General features: G+C 38.6%; 1 protein-coding gene across 3 annotated transcripts in view; it reads left to right on the top strand.

Annotated features, from left to right (window-relative positions):
• The window catches only part of INTS9 (integrator complex subunit 9), a 130186-nt gene that overhangs the window by 11519 nt on the left and 94776 nt on the right, over positions 1-23891 (top strand). For 2 of the 3 annotated variants that reach the window (XM_011983905.1, XM_011983904.1), the window contains exon 2: positions 19402-19529. The exons of the other annotated variant lie outside the window; for it this stretch is intronic. In XM_011983905.1, the coding sequence (XP_011839295.1) occupies positions 19402-19529 (128 nt within the window). The remainder of the gene's footprint in view (positions 1-19401; positions 19530-23891) is intronic. 3 annotated transcript variants of the gene reach the window in all.

Raw genomic sequence — 23891 nt, 5'->3', positions numbered from 1 at the left:
ATTTTCTCCCATTCTGTAGGTTGCCTGTTCACTCTGATGGTAGTTTCTTTTGCTGTGCAGAAGCTCTTTAGTTTAATTAGATCCCATTTGTCAAGTTTGGCTTTTGTTGCCGTTGCTTTTGGTGTTTTAGACATGAAGTCTGTATTTTTAGTAGAAACGGAGTTTCACAGTATTAGCCAGGATGGTCTCTATCTCCTGATCTCGTCATCCGCCCATGTCGGCCTCCCAGAGTGCTGGGATTAGAGGCGTGAGCCACCACACCCAGCCCAACATTTTTAAAGTATACTTTACTTAAAAAAAAAAAAAAAAACAGTGAAGGCCAGGCACAGTGACTGACACCTGTAATCCCAGCACTTTGGGAGGCCAAGGCAGGAAGATCACTTGAGCCCACAAATTTGAGTCCAGCCTGGGTAACACAGTCAGACCCTGTCTCTACAGAACAAAATATATATATATATATTTTTAACTGGATGTGGTGGCACGCACCTGTAGTCCCAGCTACTCAAGAGCCTGAGGTAGGAGGTCCACTTGAGCCCAGGAGGTCAAGGCTACAGTTAACCATGATCGCTCCACTGCACTCCAGACTGGGCAACAGAGTGAAACCCTAAGTCAGGAAAACAGAAACAGTGAAATGATTCCCTCCCACTCTTTCACTCCTTATCCTCCTTTCCAGGAGCAATCTCAGTTATCAGTTTGCTTTGTATTTTTCAAAGATATTCTGTGGATTTTCATGCATATATATAGTTTTCATCCCTATTTTATTTTTGACAAAAATAGTGAGATATTATCCACATTGGTTTGGCATATCGCTTTTTCTTTTTTAAGTTAGAGATGTGTCTTTAAGATTATTTCATATAAATATCTAGAACGACTTCATTTTATAAGACTGCATACCCATACCTAATGAACAGAATCTGCATTTAACAAGATCCTAGTTCTTTTGGTTTCAAGATACTTTTCTTCTGAACAATGAAATATTTTCAATACTGCTCTCAAATATTTTTAGAAAATATTTCTGACACACTTTTTATTTTCATTGCTTGTAGGAAGAATTTAGAATTGTGGGTATTTGCCTGAAAGATATCATTCCACCACCTATACCCTTCCCCAGCTATTTTAAAAATCATTCATGATTAAAGTTTAGGGCATGGTTTTGTTGCTGATTTAAAACATAATTATGAAACTAGTGTCAATATATCTCAAAAATGCATTCATATTGTTGCTAAAAGAAAAACCAGTTGCATAATGTTCTGTTGTTTAAATATACCATAATTTATCTAACAAAACTTCTATCAATGAACATTAATTGTTTCCAGTCTCTTGCAATTACAACTCATGTTTTACAGATTATCTCCTTTGTGAACCTCTTAGGAAGTACATCTATAGCATACATTTCTACTGGTGAAATTGATAGTTCAAAGGGCATATGCATTTTTTATTAAGGTTTATTGCAAAAATGCTCCCATAGAGATTTATCAAATTGCAGTTGCCAGTAGCATATCCTAATGCTTACCACTACAATGTAATGATCAAACTTGTTTTTTTCTCACTGAAAAGTGAAAAAATATTATATCATTATATTTTAAATTTGATTTTTCTCATATGTATGCAATGTGGAGCATATTTTTATATATTTATAAAAGCATTTGTATTTCCGTTTCCTGCTCAGTTATCTTCCTCTTGATCTATTAGTATTCCAGTAGTAAACTGTTTTACCTTATGTAGTTCTGGAGTATATTTTAATATCTTATAGTATTTGTTCCTGTTCATTGCCCTATGTCTCAGAATTTTCCAGGCTGCTCCCAGACATTTATTTTTTTGTATAAAACTTAGATTTTTACATTTCGTATAAATTTACAATTATTAGTTCCTGGTAAAATATTTTTTGTAATTTTATTGGGATCAGGTTGAATTTATAAAATTTAAGAAGAGAATTGACTAATTTATTTTACTATATCATTGAGTCTAAGAATAAGACATCTTTTCCTTTATTTAAATCTTTGTTTAAATGTTTCTTTGTAGCATTTTAAAACCTTTTGTTAATATAGCTTTTAGATATTTCTTGTTAAATCTATATCTAAATACTTTATCTTTTTGATTGTTACTGAAACTGAAATCTTTTCCTGTGTGGTTTTCATCTAAGAAGGCTATTTATTTCTTGTGTTCACTACACAGGCCCCTTGCTGAATTTTAATTTTTAATGCCTTTTCCAGTTGATTCTCATGGGGTTTCCAGGTGCATAACTTTGCAGATTTTTTTTACACTTCATTTCTTTCTCTGATGTAATTGCAGTGGCTTACACGTACAGAATGATTTGGAATAGGAGTTTTGGTGGTAGGCATCTCTGTTTCTGATTAGAGTGGGCATACTGACTTTTGGCTTGAAATTTTTATATATTTCAATTTACATGCTGTAGCTGGCTGCTTTCTTGGTCCATAATTTTCTAGTCATTAGTAAAGTGAGATTCTTTTACATAGCCTAACAATAAGTTATTTTTCTAAAGAGAAAATATATTTGTGTTTTATTGTGTGTCCTAGGCAGTTAATTATATCTTGTAAGCCCTTTCCAGACTTTTGAGTAAACAATGGATTTTATAACTTAAAGTCTTAGGTGGTGCATAGCAGACTTATGGAAGTAATAGATTGCTACACATGATCCTAGACAAAACACAGGGAAGAAATGAGTAATAGATTTCTATGACCTTAAAAGAAAATTGCAAGGTTTCCTTGGAAAACAGAACAGCCAGAAATAGTTTCTCTGTACTTGAGAGAGAGGCCTGATAAACCCAAGAAATGTAAACAATCAATCTGTTAAAATAAACACAATGGCCACTCACACACACCCCCACAAAAAAAAATCTCTGTAGAAACACAAAGGGGCTCAGAGCCGTAGGTGGTGGCTTATTTTTAAATGGTTTTTGATTGAAGCTATGTATCCAGTAGGAAGAAACTGTTGATGATTATGTTGATGACTGTGATAGTTACAGCTAACAGATAAGAGAAGCAATAACAAAAATCCATTGTTTGGCTATACGATTGAACAAATGTTATTAAATGTCTATCTCGTATAAAATATTCTCAGTGCTCTGAGACATAAAGATGAATAAGACATAGATCCTACCTATCAGTTACTATTGAACAAACTGTGTATATTCAATGTATGTGATTGAGAATATAACATTTTGATGATAGCCTTTGATACAGGCAGTAGGGACCTACCTATGTAAGATTAAGATTATGGAAGATTAATCTCATCAGGTAGGTAGCGGGAGGGAGAGCATCAGGAAGAATAGCTAATGGATGCTGGGCTTAATACCTAGGTGATGGGTTGATAGGTGCAGCAAACCACGATGGCACACATTTACTTATGTAACAAACCTTCACATCCTATACATGTACCCCTGAACTTAAAAGTTGAAGGAAAGAAAAAAAGATGAATTCCATTGGGAGAATCACAGTTCCCTAGAGAGGCAAAATCCGAACTGACCTTGAAAAGTACTTTGATAAATATGTTCAAGAAGGAGTGTTTTGTCTTATTCCAAGTAGAAGGAACAGTTAAAGTAAAAATAATTTGGAGAAGTTCCATTTCCCCAATAATGTATGTGTACAATTTATTTTGTATTTTTTGCTTTGTAGTGCCCTGTAGCAGTGTGTACAAAAATGGACTTATTTCCCCCTGGTGACATCTTCCTATTTGGATAGTTCAGAATATCGACTACTGATGTGGTTGGATCTGTGTCTCCACGCAAATCTCATCTTGTAGCTCCCATAATCCCCGCGTGTTGTGGGAGGGACTGGTGGGAGATGGTTGAATCATGGGGGTGGGTCCTTCCCAAGCTGTTCTCATGATAGTGAATGTGTCTCACAAGATGTGATAGTTTTAAAAATGGGAGTCTCCCTGCACAAGCTCTCTCTTTGCCTGCTGCCATCCATGTAAGATGTGACTTGCTCCCCTCTGCATTACATAATGATTGTGAGGCCTCCTCAGCCACGTGGAACTGTAAGTCCTCTTTCTTTTGTAAACTGCCCAGTCTCAGGTATGTCTTTATCAGCAGTGTGAAAATGGACTAATACAGCTACTCATGAATTAGTTTCATTATATATGTTATTAACATCTGACAGATTTGTGTATTTGATGGCAACAGTAGATCACTATAAGTGGGGGAGGGGCAGACCTAATAAGTGTATTGGAAGGGGAAGTTAGGCAAATTGAAGCAAAAGCATGGTGGGTTTTAACTACAAAGCTGAGTGGTTTGGACAGTAAAGAGTAAGGATTGTGGAGGTTTTCTGTTTTCCAGAAAAAGTTTGAAGGAAATTTAAGAGTTTAAAGTGGCCAGGCACAGTGACTCATGCCTGTAATCCCAGCACTTTGGGAAGCTGAGGCAGGCGGATCACGAGGTCAGGAGATCGAGACCATCCTGGCTAACACAGTGAAACCCCATCTCTACTAAAAAACCAAAAATACAAAAAATTAGCCAGGCGTGGTGGTGGGCGCCTGTAGTCCAGCTACTCGGGAGGCTGAGGCAGGAGAATGGCGTGAACCTGGGAGGTGGAGCTTGCAGTGAGCCAAGATCGCGCCACTGCACTCCAGCCTGAGCGGAAAAAAAAAAAAGAGTTTAAAGTAAGAATTTGTAAACATGTAGAGCCTTTAATTTTTTTCCCTTTGGAAATCTGGGACCAAGGAGTTAAAAGAGCTTTATTTCACACAATTAAGAAAAACTGGAATGTGAAATCAAAAAATATGACTTCATTGCAGTTACAGAAAATATTTAGGAAAGTGACATATAATCAAAACAGGAAGAATTAGGGAGCTTAGCAAATGCATCAAAGCAAATTCCAAGTCAGAATTACCTACATAGGAGAGAAAATATTTTTTAGCACTTTACAGAAGACCTCGGAAGCAGTAACAGAATTCACAAATACACCAGAGGGCAAAAGGCATCCCAACAATCAGTGGGACCAGTTGATGATACAGTATGAGAAGAATGCCCAGATGTGAATAAGGAGGGAACAGAAACCTTAAAGAATTCCTTGACTTTCATCTCTGTTGAGGAAGAGATAGTGAGCAGGGGGTATCCTCTTCTTCCAGAACTGGTAAGTATGTATTCTCAGTCACATCAACATGTTGAGTATAGACAAATTACTAGAAAGTATGTTGCGGTCCACAGGGTGCTTGTTTGGTTTTAGGTATACTTTTCATTCAGTTCAGCTAGCATAAACTTCAAGCATACGTACAGCTTGATTAATTTTTACCTATATATGCATCCATGTATTCATGATCAAAATTAAGATCCAGAACATTTCCACCAACTTTGTTTCCTTCCCAGTCAATAACTTTCCCTCCAGTTAATCACTATTCTGACTTAAATCACTGCGTCTCCCATTTGCCTATTCTTGAACTTCGTTTAAATGGAACTATACCTTATGTCTCATTTGTGTCTGACTTCTTTAATTCAACATTATGCTGACCTGAAAGTTTTAAAGGGTGAAATTGTTGAATATGTCACCTATCTGCAAATAGCAACTTGGTAGAGGACTGGCAAACTGCCTTTCATCTGTAAATTCATCCATAAATCCATTATGGAAAATCTATCCATAAAGATAAATTACCATCTTTATGTGGGGTTCTTCAGGAAACCTTAAGAAATTCAGCCTAGTAAAATCTATTTGTGTGCCTGGCAGGCTGCTGAGATTCAGTGGGAAACTGTCAGGCAATATAGTTGTTTTTCAAAAGAAATCAATCTGACTAAAGAGAGTTCTTTCAAGGAACTAAGTAAAAGAAAGCTTCTATTTTTTTTAACACATTTTTAGAAAACTTCTCAAAATAAAAATAACTATTACAGAATCAGTACGTATTGATGTAAGAAAAAATTTTCAGAATATACTTCTGAATCCTGAGAAGTATAAAGAAAATAATAAAAATCACCTGTAATCTCACCACCTCAAATAATCAGTCATTATGGTATACCTGCTATGATAGGTGTGTACAGTGATAACTTCTGTATGAGTCACCCTAAAGCTGTACACCAGTTAGGATTAGATTCAGCTCTGAGTGACAGAAAGCCTGAAGTAATGGTGGCTTAAACAGGATAAATGTTTACATCTCTCTTGTGTAAATGATGTGCTGAGTTAAATAATCCAGGGCTGTTGTGGCAGGTCCAGGCTCTCCTGATAGCTTGTAGCTCCACCATCTGTAATCCATGACTTCCTCTTTGTGATCCAATATGACTACCAGCTCAGGCCATTATATCCCTATTCTAACCAGTAGGAAGGAGGAAGGGACAAAGAAAGGCATGTCCTCTCCCTTTGATACTTTCTCGAAGTTGCTTACGCTACTTCTATTTATACCTTCCTGACCAGCATTTTCTTACATGGCTACATCTAGTTGCAGTCAAGTCTAGCAAATAGTTTTTGTTCCAGGTGGCCATAATTACAACTGAGACATGGATTCTAATTTAAAAGGAGAAGAGACATATAGATAATGAGAGACAATGGTCATAAGCTTTTTCATTTGGAACATTTATATAGTTCATTTTAAATATGTTTACAATATAACATTGTATGGACGTATTATGCTGTTGAACATTTTGGGTTTTATTCCCTACTGTCCTGCACAGTGCTGATGAAAACATATTGTTTATATTTTTTGCACCCATCTAGTTACTGTATTTGCTTATTGTAAATTCCTAAGTGGAATTTCTTGTTCAAAGACTATACATGCACATTTTAAACTTTGATGCAATATTGCTCTTCAGGACTGCTTTAGTTTTTACCCATAGAGTAAATAAGAGTTTCCATTTCCCCACAACCTCATCTTTAGCTTCTTTGCCAATGTATGGACTGGGCATTTTATCTCAGTATAGTTTTAAATTACACTTTTATTTCTTCTGGGTTTCTGCTTTGCATTTCTGTTACATCTTTGCATATGTTTTTTCACTCATTTGTATTTCATGAATTAACTGTGCTTTTTGCACATTTTTCTGTTGGAATCTTTGTCTTTTTCTTACTCATTTGTTAGTGCTCTTTATATATTAAGGGTATCAATTTTTTGTCTTGGTTTTATAAATACTATTTTCCCAGATAATCTTTTACTTTATTCAAAGTAGTTTTTCTCATAGAAAAGTCTTTAGTATAAGTAATCCAATCTATCAGTGTTTTCTCCCAGGATCATGACTTTAGGATCATGCCTTAAAAGTTATTTCCTGGGTCAGGCCTGATGGCTCACACCTGTAATCCCAGCATTTTGGAAGGCCAGGGTGGGCGGATCGCTTGAGCCCAGGAGTTCAGGACCAGCCTGGGCAACATAGTGAGACTTCCTCTCTACAAAAAAATACAAAAATTTGCCAGGCATAATGGCTTGCTTCTGTAGTCCCAGCTACTCAGGAGGCTGAGGTGTGGGAGGATTGCTTGAGCCCAGAAGATTGAGACTGTGGCGAGCCATGATCACACCACTGCACTCCAGCCTGGGCAACAGAGTGAGACCCTGTCTCAAAAAAAAATTATCTCCTACCCCAAAAATTATATTAAATATTTCGCTAAAATTTTAGAATCTCCTTGCTTAGATTCCATAATAAAGATTTTCAAAGAAGTATTTTATCATGGACCAAGGTAAACTGAAAATCAAAACTTAACTAGTTCCTCCAGTAAGTATGGCTCTCCCTTCTGCCTAATCTATAGGATCAGCATACGTTAGTAAAGAAGCTACTGCTTCCGTTCTCTCCCAAAGTCTCTACCAAATGGTAGAGGCAAATGGAAGCTCTTTCCTTTGCTGACTCCTAATTTATTATGATGTGACTAGTAAGAAGTTTTTCCATTGAAAAGCCTTTTCTCGGCCCTAGTACTTAGCCAGTCAGCCTGGTTTTTGTGCATACATAAATGCATGCGAATAATCCAGCATGAAGTCAGTGATTAATAAATGTTCGCTGTCTTTAAAAACTTACTCAATTTATCAAAAGCTGTTTGGCAATCCATTTCTTTGAAAAACTGAAGTGACTAAAGGGGCGTAAACTTCTCCCCACCCCCAACTCTTGATCCACCCAGCAGCATATTTGTTCAAAGATTGAAACTAGGCGTGCTCTCCTTCTTGCTGAAATGTATTATACCAGGCATCTTCCCCTAAATATAAAACACTCTTGTCTGCATTGAAAGTCTGTTAAGTTAGGGAACCCCTTCCTGATTGTCTTCACAATTGTGATCAGGAACTCCCTAGTATCCATGGTATTTCTGCTCCATGCTTTCTGATTGATTGTGATGTCCAGATTTGTCTAAACCTTGAAACTTGAACCATTGCATTTATATGTGGTTTGAAGAGAGAGAGAAAAAAAGCGTATTTCTAACATGCTAGAATAAATTCTTAGCTTACTCTTGAATTAACATTACACTAATAAGTCTCCCTTCTTGATGCTGATCCTCTAGCCATGTACAAGTTTTACCATTTCATTAACCATTTTTCTTGCCAGTTGTCATTGTTGCACATTTTCAGCAATTTGTATAAATTATATTGTCCTTAAAAACTTTGTTGCCAATAGAAACTTCTTTGGTAGTGACTATTCAAAAAAAAAAGAGAGAGAAAAGAGGTTTTTCTGATTTCTTTAAAAAAAAAAAAATTCTGGTTAATGTTTAAAAGTAGTAGTAGTCAAGGATACAGAAGTATCTAAGTAGAAAGTGAGAGTTCCAGTATGGTCAACCACTCTCCCCTGTGGTAACCACTTCTATCAGTTTGGTGTGTGTGCTTACAGTCTTTTATACATACATACATATATACATATATATAACAAACAGTGTCACATATATAGTTCCATGAACTTTTTTTCATCAACTATAATTACTTTTTAACGTGTATTAAGTGCTGGTTCCAGATAGCCAACAATGTTGGTTCCAAAGGCAGCCCCTACCTGTTTTCCTTCCCTTACCCTTAATGGTTTACTATCAACATTTCCACCCTTCCTGTGCTTCTGTTGCGGAAATTTTGCTTTTTATGACCACCCTCTGCTGCTTGTCTCGTTTTCATGGAAAGCCAAGGATGAGCGTGAGGGAGCAACCCTAAGTGGCAGTTACTCAGCTGTGTGTGATATCTAGCCACTCTTCAACCAGAAAGTGGCTTTTCTGTGTTCACCATGCATGCTACAGATTTTCTGCACAAGTGGAAAATTATCCTTCTCTTTTATCCAGCTGTGTAGTCACTTTGACAGTGAGTATGATTGGCACATTTAACAGCTCTCCTGCGAGATGGAATCAAGACACAAAGTGGAAGAAAGTGAAAGATTACCAAATAAAATTGAAATGTATTTATAGAACTCTGATTATTGGAGGGCCTGGCCCAAAATTCCTAGCAGGGGTAATTTGCCTCCAAATTAGGCAAATTTGCCTCAGTGGAAGCTAGCATCTCAGAATGGGGTAATACAAGGTAGAGACGCTCCCTGTCCCTCTGGGAACCTTATATGCCCTGTTAGGCCATGGAGTGTCTCCTAGTAAGCTGCATTTACTGATGGCAGTGAATGTTAATACTTGGATGTGTTGGAGAAGAGAAGAGTTTACAAGCTCTGGAAGAACAGGGTTCCTTGTTTCTAAAAGAAATATTTAGGCTGGGCATGGTGGCTCACGCCTGTAATCCCAGCACTTTGGGAGGCCAAGGCTGGTGGATCACTCGCTGGAGCCCAGAAGTTCAACAGCAGCCTGGGCAACATGGCAAAACCCCATCTCTATTTTAAACTTTAAAAAGAAAATAATAAAAGATTTTTTTAAAAGGAAGCATTTAGACTAGATGATCTTGAAATTAGTTCCAGCTTGTGCATTGTATAGTTTTTTACATTTTCAGAAAGTCAATTTTTTTTTTTTTTTTTTGAGACAGAAGCCTCATTCTGTAGTCCAGGATGAAGTGCAATGATGTGATCTCGGCTCACTGCAACCTCCACTGCCTCAAGCTATTCTCCTGCCTCAGTCTCCCAAGTAGCTGGGATTAAAGGCACACGCCACCAAGCCCAGCTAAGTTTTGTATTTTTAGTAGAGACGGGGTTTTACCATGTTGGCCAGGCTGGTCTTGAACTCCTGGCCTCAGGTGATCCTCCCACCTCGGCCTCCCAAAGTGCTGGGATTACAGCCATGAGCCACCGCGTCCGGCCCAGAAAGTCAGTTGTAAAGAGTACAATGTCACAAACATGTGTTGGTGACAGGTTATATAAAAGAGGAGTTTTGATTGACCTAGTGAAATGGTGGAATAATGAGAAACAACATTTGTGTGTTAAAAGAAAGCTTAAAATAATCTAGTTAAATCTCCTCATTTGTCAGATAAAGATATTTGAGACCCACAGAATTTAGGGATTCATTCAGGCTAATATCAATGTATCAGCAAAGTTAGAACTAATACTTTATGCTGACATCAAATGAGATATTGGATGATGTGATACATGGGTTGGTTAAATAGAAAATGGAAAAAATTGGTGATGTCATTTACAACTTATTTCATTAACACTATTGCCTATTTAAAAAAAAAAAAAACAGTTTCTTTATGACTGTGCAGTTCTCTCAAGCAAGAGTAAGAGCTATTGGCATCAATTCAGCCTAGAAGTTATAGGTTACAGTATAGATAATTAAAGGCAGTCTCAGCAGCAAAACTACTTTACAGTAAGAGAATCTTCTCACTCTTTTTGAATGGAAAGGAAACCAACGAAAGAAAATTACTGCTTATAATGGATTGCAGGGCAATTTAATAATTTAATTTACTTGGGACCTTTGCTTTATTGCATCAGTCAGCTAACTAATTCTCTTTGTTCAGAACCAGATTATAAACTCATCTGCATTCTTACCAATTCAAAATAAGGCCTTTTAGAGTATACCATCTCTGCAAAAAATAATAATTCTTTAGGTCTCTGACAATGCCTTTCATACTGTGTAACACGGTGTGTATGCTGTGTTGGCTAACTGTACTGATTCCAGAGCTCACTGTCCAGGTTCAAGTCCTGGCACATTTTCTTAGAACATTGAGATCATGTGAAAGTTTTATACTTTCTGTGCCTCATTTCTTTCATCTGTAAAATGAGAAAATAATTCCTACCTCATGGCATTCTTGGGAGGATTGTAAGAGTTAAAATATAAAGTTCTTACAGAGTAGTACCTGATACCTAATAAACACCATAGCATAATAACTATGCATATTGTAATTACTTTAAACAAGACTAGGGAAAAGAACATAGATGATGTTTTAGACTATGGTTCTTTTTGCAAAAAAAAAAAAACCGACTTGTTACCCAAAGTCAGTTCACTAAAATTCAATTTGTCCTATGACCAAATTGCCAAATTTACTAATTTGCCAATTTTTTTTAATGAAGTTCACAGTATTTCATACTGCTTTTAAAGATTTTTGTGAGATTATGTTGGCTGGCTGTCATTTTGTTTGTATAGCCTTTTTTTTTTTTTTTTTTTTTATCTCGGCTCACTGCAACCTCCGCCTCCCAGGTTCAAGTGACTCTCCTGTCTCAGCCTCCCGAGTAGCTGGGATTACAGGTGCTCGCCACCATGCCCAGCTAGTTTTTTTTGTTTTTGTTTTTTTTGTAGACAGAGTCTTACTCTGTCACTCAGGCTGGAGTGCAGTGGTGCGATCTCCACTTACTGCAAACTCCGCCCCCTGGGTTCAAGCAATTCTTCTGCCTCAGCCTCCCAAGTAACTGGGATTAGAGGCGCATGCCACGACGCCCAGCTAATTTTTGTTTTTTTAGTTGAGACAGGGTTTCACCATGTTGGCCAGGCTGGCTGGTCTTGAACTCCTCCTGACCTCAAGTGATCCACCCGCCTTGGCCTCCCAAAATACTTCGATTACAGGCATGAGCCACCGCTCCTGGCCTAATGTCTTATATTTTAGTAGAGATGAGGTTTCACCATGTTGCCCAGGTTGGTCTCCAGTTCCTGAGCTCAGGGAATCCACCCTCGGCCTCCCAAAGTGCTAGGATTACAGGCGTGAGCCACCACGCCCAGCTGGAAAGCAGATTGTTTCTTTTTCTTTTTTCTTTTCTTTTCTTTTTTTTTTTTTTTTGACAGAGTTTAGCTCTGTTGCCCAGGCTGGAGTGCAGTGGCAGGATCTTGGCTCACTGCAAGCTCCGCCTCCCAGGTTCACAACCAGTCTCCTGCCTCAGCCTCCCGAGTAGCCAGGACTACAGGCAACCGCCACCACGCCCGGTTAATTTTTTGTCTTTTTAGTAGAGATGGAGTACTACTGTGTTAGCCAGGATGGTCTCGATCTCCTGACCTCGTGATCCGCCCGCCTCGGCCTCTGAAAGTGCTGGGATTACAGGCGTGAGCCACCGCACCCAGCCAGCAGATTTTTGAAGTATTAGATTTGCTGAAACCTTAGCACAATATGATTTAATCTTGTTAGTAATAAATGTGACATTCAAAATGCATATTTCAAGATTGATAATCAAGAAACTCCCAAGGACTATATACATCAGTGAAGGGAGTACTAGAAAAATTTCATTTGCTTGCTCCTGGGGTCTGTAAGGAAGCTCCTCTCTGCAAGGAGCTTGGGCCAGTGTTTTGAGAGTGTTGAGAGTCTGATGTGTATGCTCCCCTTACAGTACAGATATTTAAGTTGAGAAATCAACATAAAATGGTCTCAAAATGGTGACATTTATTGGGGACCCGCCTCAACCCATTCCTCATAGAGTTCCCACAGAATTCCCACAAAGCCCTACCAAAAATGAGCTCACCATGCAAACTGTTCAAGGATCTGAAATCCATCATGAGTAAGGATGAATAGACATAATAAGACTACCAAGAACTTCAGAAAATCGTGTAACATGGAGACTCTGTAATATGTGAAAGTGATTTAAAGGCATGTATGAAAGAATCCAAACCTTTGAAAATAATAAGATGCTGTTTTTAATAAGGAAAGAGGACTTACTAGATTTCAGAAACATAGTCACTGGGAAGAAAATTTCAGTATTTAACCCATTGATTAAATAGCAGATTTGACACCACTAAAGAAAGAATTAGCAAAATGTAAGATAACTCTGAAGAAAATACCCAGCATGCACTATACATAGCAAAAAAAAAATGAAAGGATAAACAGGGAAGGGGGAGTAAAATGAAACATTACCACATGTATGTAATAGGCATTCCAGAAGTAGAAACTAGAAAGAATGGAGAGAGGCCATATTCAAAGTGATCATGGCTGACAGTATTTTTCACAGTTGTGAAAGACGAGTTCTTATGTGTTAGAAGCGTAAACCAAAAGGAAAGTAAGTTATACCTCATACCTGTGTTTGAAAAATCAGAGCACCAACAACAAAGAGAATATTTTAATAGCAGCTTAAAACAGCTAGACTGGCAGCAGGTTTCTCCCCTTGAAATCTTTGGAATTCTATCAAATTTCACTTCATGTATTTTGAGGCTACATTGCTTGTGCATAAGGATCACAATTATTATATATTACCAGTGAACTATTTATCATTATATAATAATCTTTGTCTTAAAATCTATTTCCAGGCTTTTAAAAATTTTACTAATTTTTTTTAGAAATGGGGTCTAGCTCTGTTGCCCAGGCTGGAGTGCAGTGGCATGATCACAGCACACTGTAGCCTTCAGTTTCAGGGTGTGAGCAATCCTCTTGCCTCAACCTCCCAAGTAGCTGGGCTATTTCTAAATAGCTTTCTAGGTTTATTTCTAAATCATATAGATACATCCATTTTTTTTTCATTTGATGAATCATTGTCTAATGTGGTTTTTTTAAAATAAAATTTTATATATGCACAGTTAAAAATGAATCAAATAGTTTTACAAACTGGAAAAACTCTCAGTCCCCAGTTCCCAAATGTAAGAGACAACTTTTTTGACTCTGCTAGTTACCATTATATTTTTCAATAGTATGATTATACTGTTATTTCTTGATTTTTAAGTTTTAGTTATTATGATTTTTTGTTTTTATTTTTTCTTCTGATTTGCTCAGATTTTTTTTTTTTTTTACTATGAAAACTGACCACAAGTTGAAGCTTTGTTTTTTTGTTTTTTTGTTTTTTTTTTTTTTGAGACAAAGTCTCGCTGTGTCTCTGAGGAGGGAGTGCAGTTGTGCGATCTCAGCTCACTGCAACCTCCGTCTCCTGGGTTTAAGCTATTCTTCTGCCTCAGCCTCCCGAGTAGCTGGGATTACAAGTGCACACCACCATGACGGGCTAATCACTCAGGTGATCCACCCACCTCAGCCTCCCAAAATGTTGGGATTACAGGCGTGAGCCCCACATCTGGCCAAGTTGAAGCTTTGATGTTTTATAACCAAGATATGTACAACGGGATTTCCTATCTCGTTCTAATGCACATGAAGACAAATGACAAATTTCTTGCACTATATGAAAGGAATTTCAAAGTAAAAAGAAGTTAGCGTAATAATATAATGCACTGTTCAGTCCCATCATTAAAACACTGTGTTTTATTTCTCATTGTTGCTGTTTTTCTCAGTGGTGTGTAAATAAAAGACAGATGTGTTTTCATCACATTTTAGAGTCAATGAATTATTTGACTTTTAAAATAGTTATTATTTAATAATATTTTAACCAATTTATTTGCTCACCAATCCTTCTTGTATCCTATTTCTTCTGAGTTCAACTCCCTTCTTCCTGAAATATAACCTTGAATATACCTCCTTCAGTGATGGTGTTGAAATAGTGAATTCTTACTTACTATTGGTCTGAAAATTTCTTAACTTTACTTCTCGACAATGATGGTGTTGGAATTGTGGGATAGCAAATTACCCTAAAACCCCAAAGATACTACTCCAATTGTCTTCTGGCATCTGTTGTGTGCCACCACACCTGGCTATTTTTTTTTTATTTTTTGTACAGACAGGGTCTCACTGTGTTTCCCAGACTGGCCTCAAACTCCTGGCCTTAAGTTATCCTGCCCTGACCTCCCAGTGTGCTGGGATTATAGGTATGAGCTACCATGCCTGCCCATAATAAAAGCTTTTTAATGAAAATAACAGAATGAGAAATATATACATTAAGTATAACTGATAAAATTTTTATTCAAAAAATATAATGTTTATCTTAACCACATGTAACTTTCAAAACCAGTTTCCACTTATTCTGTGAAAAAAAGGCACACGGGGAAATACAGATAGTATAGTAGTCTCTCCATACCCACAGTAGATAGCATCTAATACAATATAATTGCTGTGCAAATAGTTGTACGTTGCTTTTTGTTTGTTTGTTTGTTTTTTTGAGACAGAGTTTTGCTCTGTTGCCCAGGCTGGAGTGCAGTGGCATGATCTCAGCTCGCTGCAACCTCTGCCTCCGGGGTTCAAGTGATCCTCCTGCCTCAGGCTCCCAAGTAGCTGGGATTACAGGCACTCACCACCATGCCCAGCTAATTTTGTATCTTTAGTAGAGACGAGGTTTCACCGTATTGGTCAGGCTGTTCTCAAACTCCTGACCTCAGGTGATCTAACCGCCTTGGCCTTCCAAAGTGCTGGGATTACAAGCATGAGTCACCACGCCCAGGCTGCATTTTAAAATTTATATAACTTTTGCTGCGTTGTTATATTTTATTATTTGTAGTTTTTTCTTTTCAGATATTGTTCCATTTGTAGTTGGTTGAATCTGTGGATGCAGAAGCCATGGATATGGAGAGCCAACTATAGATTGTGATCACAGAAAAACCTGTAGCTTTTTAATTAAGTAGAAATAAAGTGAACATGAAAGCGTTGCTATGTGCTTGTTAAGCTGGAAAAAAATAAAGTTTATTCTGTACTTACTAGTGGATCTATCTTCCTGAAGAGCAGACTAGCAAAATGGGAACTATTTATAAAATTGTTCATTCATTTCACCTAGTCTTAGGGGATGCACATATATAAGATGTTAGTGAATGCCACTGCAGAATATAAATTACTCCATCCAAACTTAGATGACCTCTTCAGCCCCTTAATGATTTTGTAACTAATAGCAACTAAAAGCACTTACTGTTTACCAGGTAGTGTGTCCACTCATTTAGTCCTCCCATCAACTCTGCTACAGGGATAGGTTCTATTACTGCACCTTACAGTCCAAAGTTAAGTAACTTCCCCAAATCACACGTTAACACAGAGTGCAGTCAAGATTTGAGCCCAGGCAGTCTTAACTTCAAATTCCCTACTTTATATCATTGCACCAAACTGCCTCTCAGAACTAAAGCCACTTATCACATAGTTAACTTTCCTTGGTTAGGGTCATTTAATTACTTCTACATGGCTACTACTAGGGTGATAACTACATTTCAGTACAGATTCTACATGGTTTTGAATATAATGCTCATGGGTTTGAGCAGTGAAACAGATCATCTGATATATTACCAATGACATTGTAAATAAGTACAGTCCTTTTTGGAAAGCATTTTGGCAGCAGATTGAAAGAGCTGTAAAATCCTCATCTCTTTTGACCCAGTTAGTACCACTTCTGGGAATCATCTTAAAAAATAGTCCAGTGTGGAAAAAGACTTATGCACTAAAGTAATCACCACAGCCATGCTTGTGATAGTAGAGTGACAGGAAACAACCCTCAGTGTTCAACAATAAGGGAATGAATGACCAGACAAACCATGGTATATTTACTTAGGCCAATAAAAATGAGGTGTGATGTAACATGAGGAAAACATAGTCATCAACAGTTGAAGCAGCACACAGAGCAGTATGAATACTAAAATTACAGCTTTTACAAATATGAAAAAAGATGAAATATAAAAATGATCAGATTGGTGCGATTGTAGATAATTTTATTTCCATAATTACTTACTGGTTTTGAGCCTTAGTCTCATAACCCTCAGTAGATGATACGCTGCTTGATGACAGAGACAGAAAACTGGAATTGCCCAAAGAGCATCGCTAGAGGCCACAAGGTCTGGGCCCTTTGCAAGCGCCTCCTGTACAAGTGTGCGAACCTCAGGCAAGCCACTCTGTGCTCCTGTGCACTCAGTTGACCCATGATGAGCAGTGCAGTTTGGGAAGCATGAGTGGAATCTTTGGAGTCAGAGAGACCTCGCTGTGTGTCCAGCTCTTCCCAGGAAAGCTGCTGAAACTTGGTAGAGCTCAACCTTCTCATCCATACAAATAAGGCGAATGAGCTCGGGGCCTGGCACCTTTCATCAGTGCTCTAAAAATGTTTGTTCCGTTTGGTGGTAGCTGTTAGAAAGCGTTCCTCACTTTTGTTTGGCCTTTGGCCTTTAACGACAGTAACAAATGTAAAGTCATTCAGCGAACTTCCTTTGCTGAAATATTTTGAGCATCAGCTTTTAAAAATTGTACATATTCTTCTGTTTTCTGGTGTACCTTATCCTCCATAATTTAGAGTTAAGGAGGAAGATAAAAATTTTGTCATTCAACGTGGCTGGCTAAATTTTCTGTTTTGTTTTAATCACATTTTTTTTTCTGATTATAAAAATGTAGTAAAAGCTCATTGCTGAACTTTTGGAAAATAGAGAAAGACGAAAGAAGAAAATTGGACAATAATCTTCCCACTCAGAAATAAGTGTTATATGCATTTCGTTTTATTTTCTTCCATGCTTTTCTGAATATCTGATTTTTTCTTATTTTTGAAAGGAAAAATATAGGAAAGCTTTTCCTGGAACATTAGCTATATTTGGAGCAAGTTTAACATGATGCTTTCTGTTCATTTTGAGATAGTTTATCTTTAACAAATAGTTTTTAGATGGGGATAAAGACCGAGTAGCAATAGGGAACCAGATGGAGGGTAGAGATAGGAATATCTCTGTCTTAATTAGGAGGAACAAATTTTCTGTAATTCTGATACCTATCAAAGAAGGAACTTATGTAAAATGTAATTACCAAAATCATGGATCCTAGACTTCTTCAGGACAATTGCAATTTTAAATACTTTGTATTGTTTTCATTGTAAGTGCCCTGCATCTTTTCAAACCATGACTTGTGAATTTTTGTTTGGTAAAATGTAATCATCATACATAAACTTGGAATGAAGAAGCAGCTTGCAAAATACAACTTCTTGGCTCTTGGCCTTACCATTTTTAGAACATGCAGTTTTCAAAAATTATCAGTTCCTGTAATGTCCTCTGGAAAAAGTCATCCACTACAAAGATAGAACCAACAGAGCAACAAATACCTGGAAAGACTTAGCCTAAGTGACTGTAGCCATATGGGGCTGGGCATAGATGGAGCTTCACTCCCACTCGTGCTGTCCTTGTGCTTAAATCAGGAGAGGGCTGGGTGCCATGGCTCACGCCTATAATCCCAGCACTTTGGGAGGCTGAGGAGGCGGGCGGATCACTTGAGATTAGGAGTTCGTGACCAACCTGGCCAACATGATGAAACCCCATCTCTACTAAAAATACAAAACAATTAGCCAGGCATGGGGGCAGACACCTGTAATCCCAGCTATTTGGGAGGCTGAGGCAGGAGAATCGCTTGAACCAAGGAGTTGGAGGTTGCAGTGAGCCAAGATCGCACCACTGCACTCCAGCCTAGGCGACAGAGTGAGACTCTGTCCCAAGGGGAAAAAAATAGAGAGAATGGACTTGCTAGTGGATTTAACACACTGTTCCCTTCGTTTTCTGGGCTTTGTTGCTCAAGGGAGGGCTTTAAAAGTTGGGGAAAGGGTCTTCCTCCATTTCTTTTCTTCAGAGCAGCAATGGAGTTATTAAAAGTGGCAGAGCGTGTCCCATATAGATAATTTTCAGTGTGGCAGATCTGTTACTGCCACAACATTGAGGAGAACATGAGAAATGTTTTGGGTCAATGTGTTGTGCTCACTCTCCTTTGAAGACACCATTGTGGCTTGTGCCCCTTTGACTTCTGAGCTCTGCCGCCACAGGCAAAAGACTCCTACTTGTCTGGAAGTAGGTTCCCACACTCCTGCTTAGTGTCTGCACATCAGGGAAGTCACTTGTCCTTTTGAGTCATTTCTTCTGACAAGACTGAGCATAAACCTTTACTCATGCTTGTTAGTTAACCTTTCTAACCAGTTCCTCTTTGAGCAAGGTCACTTATTTACAAGGGGAGAAAACCAAACCTAGAGCACAGTTTGAGTATCTAGCTTAGAGTTGCATTGACATCCACAGCTGTAGACAGTACTTCCATACAAAGGGGAAGATGATAATTCACCAGTGTCTTGTGAGAACAGAATGAATAACTATAGCCTTGAAACCTTCTATTTTGAATAACTGTGGCCCATCTAAAACCAGGCTTGCTTGGCACCCTGTGAAAAGACAGACGGGCGTGATCTGAGACTTGAGTATTTTGAACAGCTGGGGAAACTAGTCCCCAAGCAGTAAAAGGGAGGAAACCACATAGAAAGTTAGCTGAACTTAACATTCTGGTCTTATGAGAGAAGATTGTCAGTGTTACTTAATTCATTTTACTTTGTAGGATTCTTCTGTAATTGATTACTGATCAAAGTGATTTAATTTTTTTCAGTATTGCCTGTCAGGGCACCCCACCTTACCATGCAATGTGCTCAAATTCAAATCAACCACCATTATGTTGGACTGTGGACTGGACATGACCTCTACCCTCAATTTCCTTCCTTTGCCACTTGTTCAAAGGTATGTGCTGGTGCAGCCAAAGAAAAAATGAGCTTTAAGTTTGCTGAAAAATGATACCATTAGTATGAATGTTACTAGTACCTAGTGTATTGTCGTAAGTTTGCTTTGTTCCCTTAAAAATGTTCTTTATCAAAATAATTTCCTTTGGCTGAGTTGATGGAAAGTGTTCTATTGATTTATTGATTGGCTTCTTTATTATAACTTCTTTTGAGCTTCTGTAAAATGTTCCTGCATCTGCTCAGTACAACTGAAGTCATGTATATTTCATCTTTCATCACATAAGAGCTGGTAAATGGTCAACTGATGAGCCCAAGAATTGAATTTTAGAATTATTTAACAGCCTTTGCAGAGACTTAACAGCATGGAATCTGACATTTCTTTTCGATAGGCTTCTGTGCATTATTTTCATACCAAGTCAACCTTAGATTTAGAACCACATATGTAGCCCAAGTTCATATCTTAAATGAGACAGATTGCCTCAGGCCTACAATAGCACTGTTTATGCTTAACTGAGACTTTGCCTTAGGAAATTGGTTTCCCAGCATACTACTATTTAGAAACAGTTTATAAAAGATGTGACTACCTTGTAGAAGCAAATGTACTTACAGTAGCAAAAAGTGACACCACATACAAGATAGGATATGGAAAAGCTATCTAAAGCAGATTTAAGAGCTCAAAAGCATAGCAAGCTGGGTAAGCTTTCTAGTTTATCTCAGTCATTCCTGAAGATATCACTGAGTACAATGATTATTCACAGCGATAACCTGATGAACCATCTAAAATTTTCATCAACTATTGATTTTTCTGAGATAAAGGGTACAGTAAGGTGGTGTGAGGATAAGGTCAGAGATAATTCCAGATTACATTTTATGCAAAGCTGATGGAATTCAGTTATAATTACACCCAGCATTTAGAAATACATGTGCCACCCACAGGCCAGGCACAGTAGCTTAGGCTTGTAATCCCAGCACCTTGGGAGGCTGAGGCAGGTGGATCACCTGAGATCAGGAGTTTGAGGCCAGTCTGGCCCACACGGTGAAACCCTATCTCTACTAAAAATACAGGAAAAAAAAAAATTAGCTGGACATGGTGGTGGCTGCCTGTAATCCCATCTACTTGGGAAGCTGAGGCAGGAGAATCACTTGAACCTGGGAGGTGGAGGTTGCAGTGAGCCGAGATCGTGCCACTGCACTCTGACCTGGACAACAGAGACTCCATCTCAAAAACAAGAAAAAGAAAAAAAGAAGTACATGTACCACCCACAGATATTGCCTAAAAACTGGGTTGGGAGGAGCTTAATTACATGACAATTGGTTATTTCCTAATAAAATAGCCTGATATTATTGTCTTTTTCCCCCAAAGAGCAAAATGTTTGTTTTTTGATGTTTATTAAAAATCTGCACTGTTCTGGACCAGAGGATTTAGAGATGAACAGAACAACCTACTTTCCCTCATGAAACTTACAGTCCATCAGGGAGAAAGATATCACACAGATGAAGATTTAATTACACCTGTGATTAGAAAACAAGTACATATATTTAGGATAATTACTTAAAAAATGAAGTCTAAGATACCATGAGAGATTCCAAAAGGGAGCCCAACCTGCTCTGTGGGGTCATGAATTTCCTGGGTGATGAGAACTGGATGAGAACTCTCTTCCCCTTCCCATTCTTTCACTCTCAGAGGGAAGTTCTACTAGCAGAATGGTTAGCTGTCCATACGGTTTCTTACAAAAGGTGTCTCCTTTTGCTCAGACCAGGGCACAGTTGCCTAAAGTGGTATTCCTGACCCTGTCTGTCCGCTCAGTTGCTTTATTTGTCTTCGTAGCACTTATTATATTATGACTACATATTTATTGATTGTCTTTCTTCTCCACTACATGTAAGTTTCATAAAGGCAGGAAATTTGATTCTCCATTGTATCCCCACTGCCTAGAACTATTCTTGGCATGTGGTAGCTACTCAGTAAGTATTTGTTGTATGAATGAGTTGCTTTATCTTCTCTGGATTCCATCCTAATCACTTTTTCAGAGTCCTTTTACTATTACAATTAACTAATTAATTAAATTATTATTTATATCTGCTTGGACTTTTCCATGTTGATTGTCATTTAATTATAATCAATCACATTTAACTTAAAATTTAAAAAACAATTTTAATTTCTCTCAACTCGTTTTTCCCCTTCAGCATTTCTAAACCCTGTCCAGTCTTCACTCTGCCCACACCACTCCACTAGAACCTCTCAGGTCCCACATGACTTCATGTCATTGGACGTGATGGGCATTTGTCAGTCCTCATCTTATTTGACCATTCAGTAGCAGTGACCTCCATGATAATGCATTTCCTCTTACCTCTATGACCGTTCTTTCTCTGTATACTTTGGAGATGTGTTTTCCTATAATTGGCCATCATGTATTGACATTCTTCAGTATTCATTGCTTGGCCATCATACTCTCCACCAAGGGCATTTAATAAATGCTTAGCACTATTCATAATACAAAGACATGGAAGCAACTTAACTGTCCCTCAGCAGTGGAGTGGATAAAGAAAATGTGGTACATATACACCACGGAATACTACACAGCCATAAAAAAAGAATGAAATCATGCCCTTTGCAGTGACATAGATGCAACTGAAGGCCATTATTCTTGGTGAATTAACACAAGAGTAGAAAACCAAATACTGGGTTGTTGGCGCCAAGATGGTGGAATAGGAACAGCTCTAGCGTCCAGCTCCCAGCATGAGTGACACAGAAGATGGGTGATTTCTGCATTTCCAACTGAGGTACCGGGTTCATCTCACTGGGGCGTGTCGGACAGTGGGTGCAGCCCAATGAGTGAGAGCCAAAGCAGTGCGAGGCATTGCCTCACCTGGGAAGCACAAGGGGGAAGGGAATTCCTTTTCCTAGCCAAGGGAAACCATGACACACAACACCTGGAAAATAATACTGTGCTTTACCAAGGGTCTTAGCAAACGGCACACTAGGAGATTATATCCCGTACCTGGCTCGGTGGATCCCACACCCGCAGAGCCTCCCTCATTGCTAGCACAGCAGTCTGAGAGCTAATTGCAGGGTGGCAGCGAGGCTGGGGAAGGGGCGCCTGCCATTGCTTAGGCTTCAGTAGGTAAACAAAGAGGCCAGGAAGCTCGAACTGGGTGGAGCCCACCACAGCTCAAGGAGGCCTGCCTGCCTCTGTAGACTCCACCTCTGGGGACAAGGCATAGCTAAACAAAAAGCAGCAGAAACGTCTACAGATATAAATGTCCCTGTCTGACAGCTTTGAAGAGAGTAGTGATTCTCCCAGCACGGAGGTTGAGATCTGAGAACGCACAGACTGCCTGCTCAAGTGGGTCCCTGACCCCAGAGTAGCCTAACTGGAGAGCCTAACTGGGAGTAACCTAACTGGAGTGGACCTCAAGCAAACTCCAACAGACCTGCAGCTGAGGGTCCTGACGGTTAGAAGGAAAACTAACAAACGGAAAGGACATCCACACCAAAACCCCATCTGTACGTCACCATCATCAAAGACCAAAGGTCGATAAAACCACAAAGATGGGGAAAAAGCAGTGCAGAAAAGCTCAAAATTCAAAAAATCAGAGCACCTCTCCCCCTCCAAAGGAACACAGATCCTCGCCAGCAACAGAACAAAGCTGGACAGAGAATGACTTTGACGAGTTGAGAGAAGAAGGCTTCAGTCGATCAAATTTCTCAGAGCTACATGAAGAACTACGAACCCAGTGCAAAGAAACTAAAAACCTTGAAAAAAGATTTGACAAATGGATAACTAGAATAACCAATGCAGAGAAGTCCATAAATGACCTGATAGAGATGAAAACCATGACACGAGAACTACGTGACAAATGCGCAAGCTTCAGTAACTGACTCGACCAACTGGAAGAAAGAGTATCAGAGATCGAAGATCAAATGAATGACATGAAGCAAGAAGAGAAGTTTAGAGAAAAAAGAGTAAAAAGAAACAAACAAAGCCTCCAAGAAATATGGGATTATGTGAAAAGACCAAATGTACGTCTGATTCATGTACCTGAAAGTGACAGGGAGAATGGAACCAAGTTGGAAAACACTCTGTAGGATATTATCCAGGAGAACTTCCCCAACCTAGCAAGGCAGGGCAACATTCAAATTCAGGAAAGACAGAGAATGCCGCAAAGATACTCCTCGAGAAGAGCAACTTCAAGACACATAATTGTCAGATTCACCAAAGTTGAAATGAAAGAAAAAATGTTAAGAGAGAGAAAGGTCGCATTACCTACAAAGGGAAGCCCATCAGACTAACAGCAGATCTCTTGGCAGAAACTCTACTAGCCAGAAGAGAGTGGGGGCCAATATTCAACATTCTTAAAG

The sequence above is a fragment of the Mandrillus leucophaeus genome, unplaced genomic scaffold (genome assembly GCF_000951045.1).
Source record: "Mandrillus leucophaeus isolate KB7577 unplaced genomic scaffold, Mleu.le_1.0 Scaffold256, whole genome shotgun sequence".
Taxonomy (NCBI): Eukaryota; Metazoa; Chordata; class Mammalia; order Primates; family Cercopithecidae; genus Mandrillus; species Mandrillus leucophaeus.
Note: the sequence above shows the minus strand (reverse complement) of the source record. Positions and strands in the feature narration are given on the sequence as shown.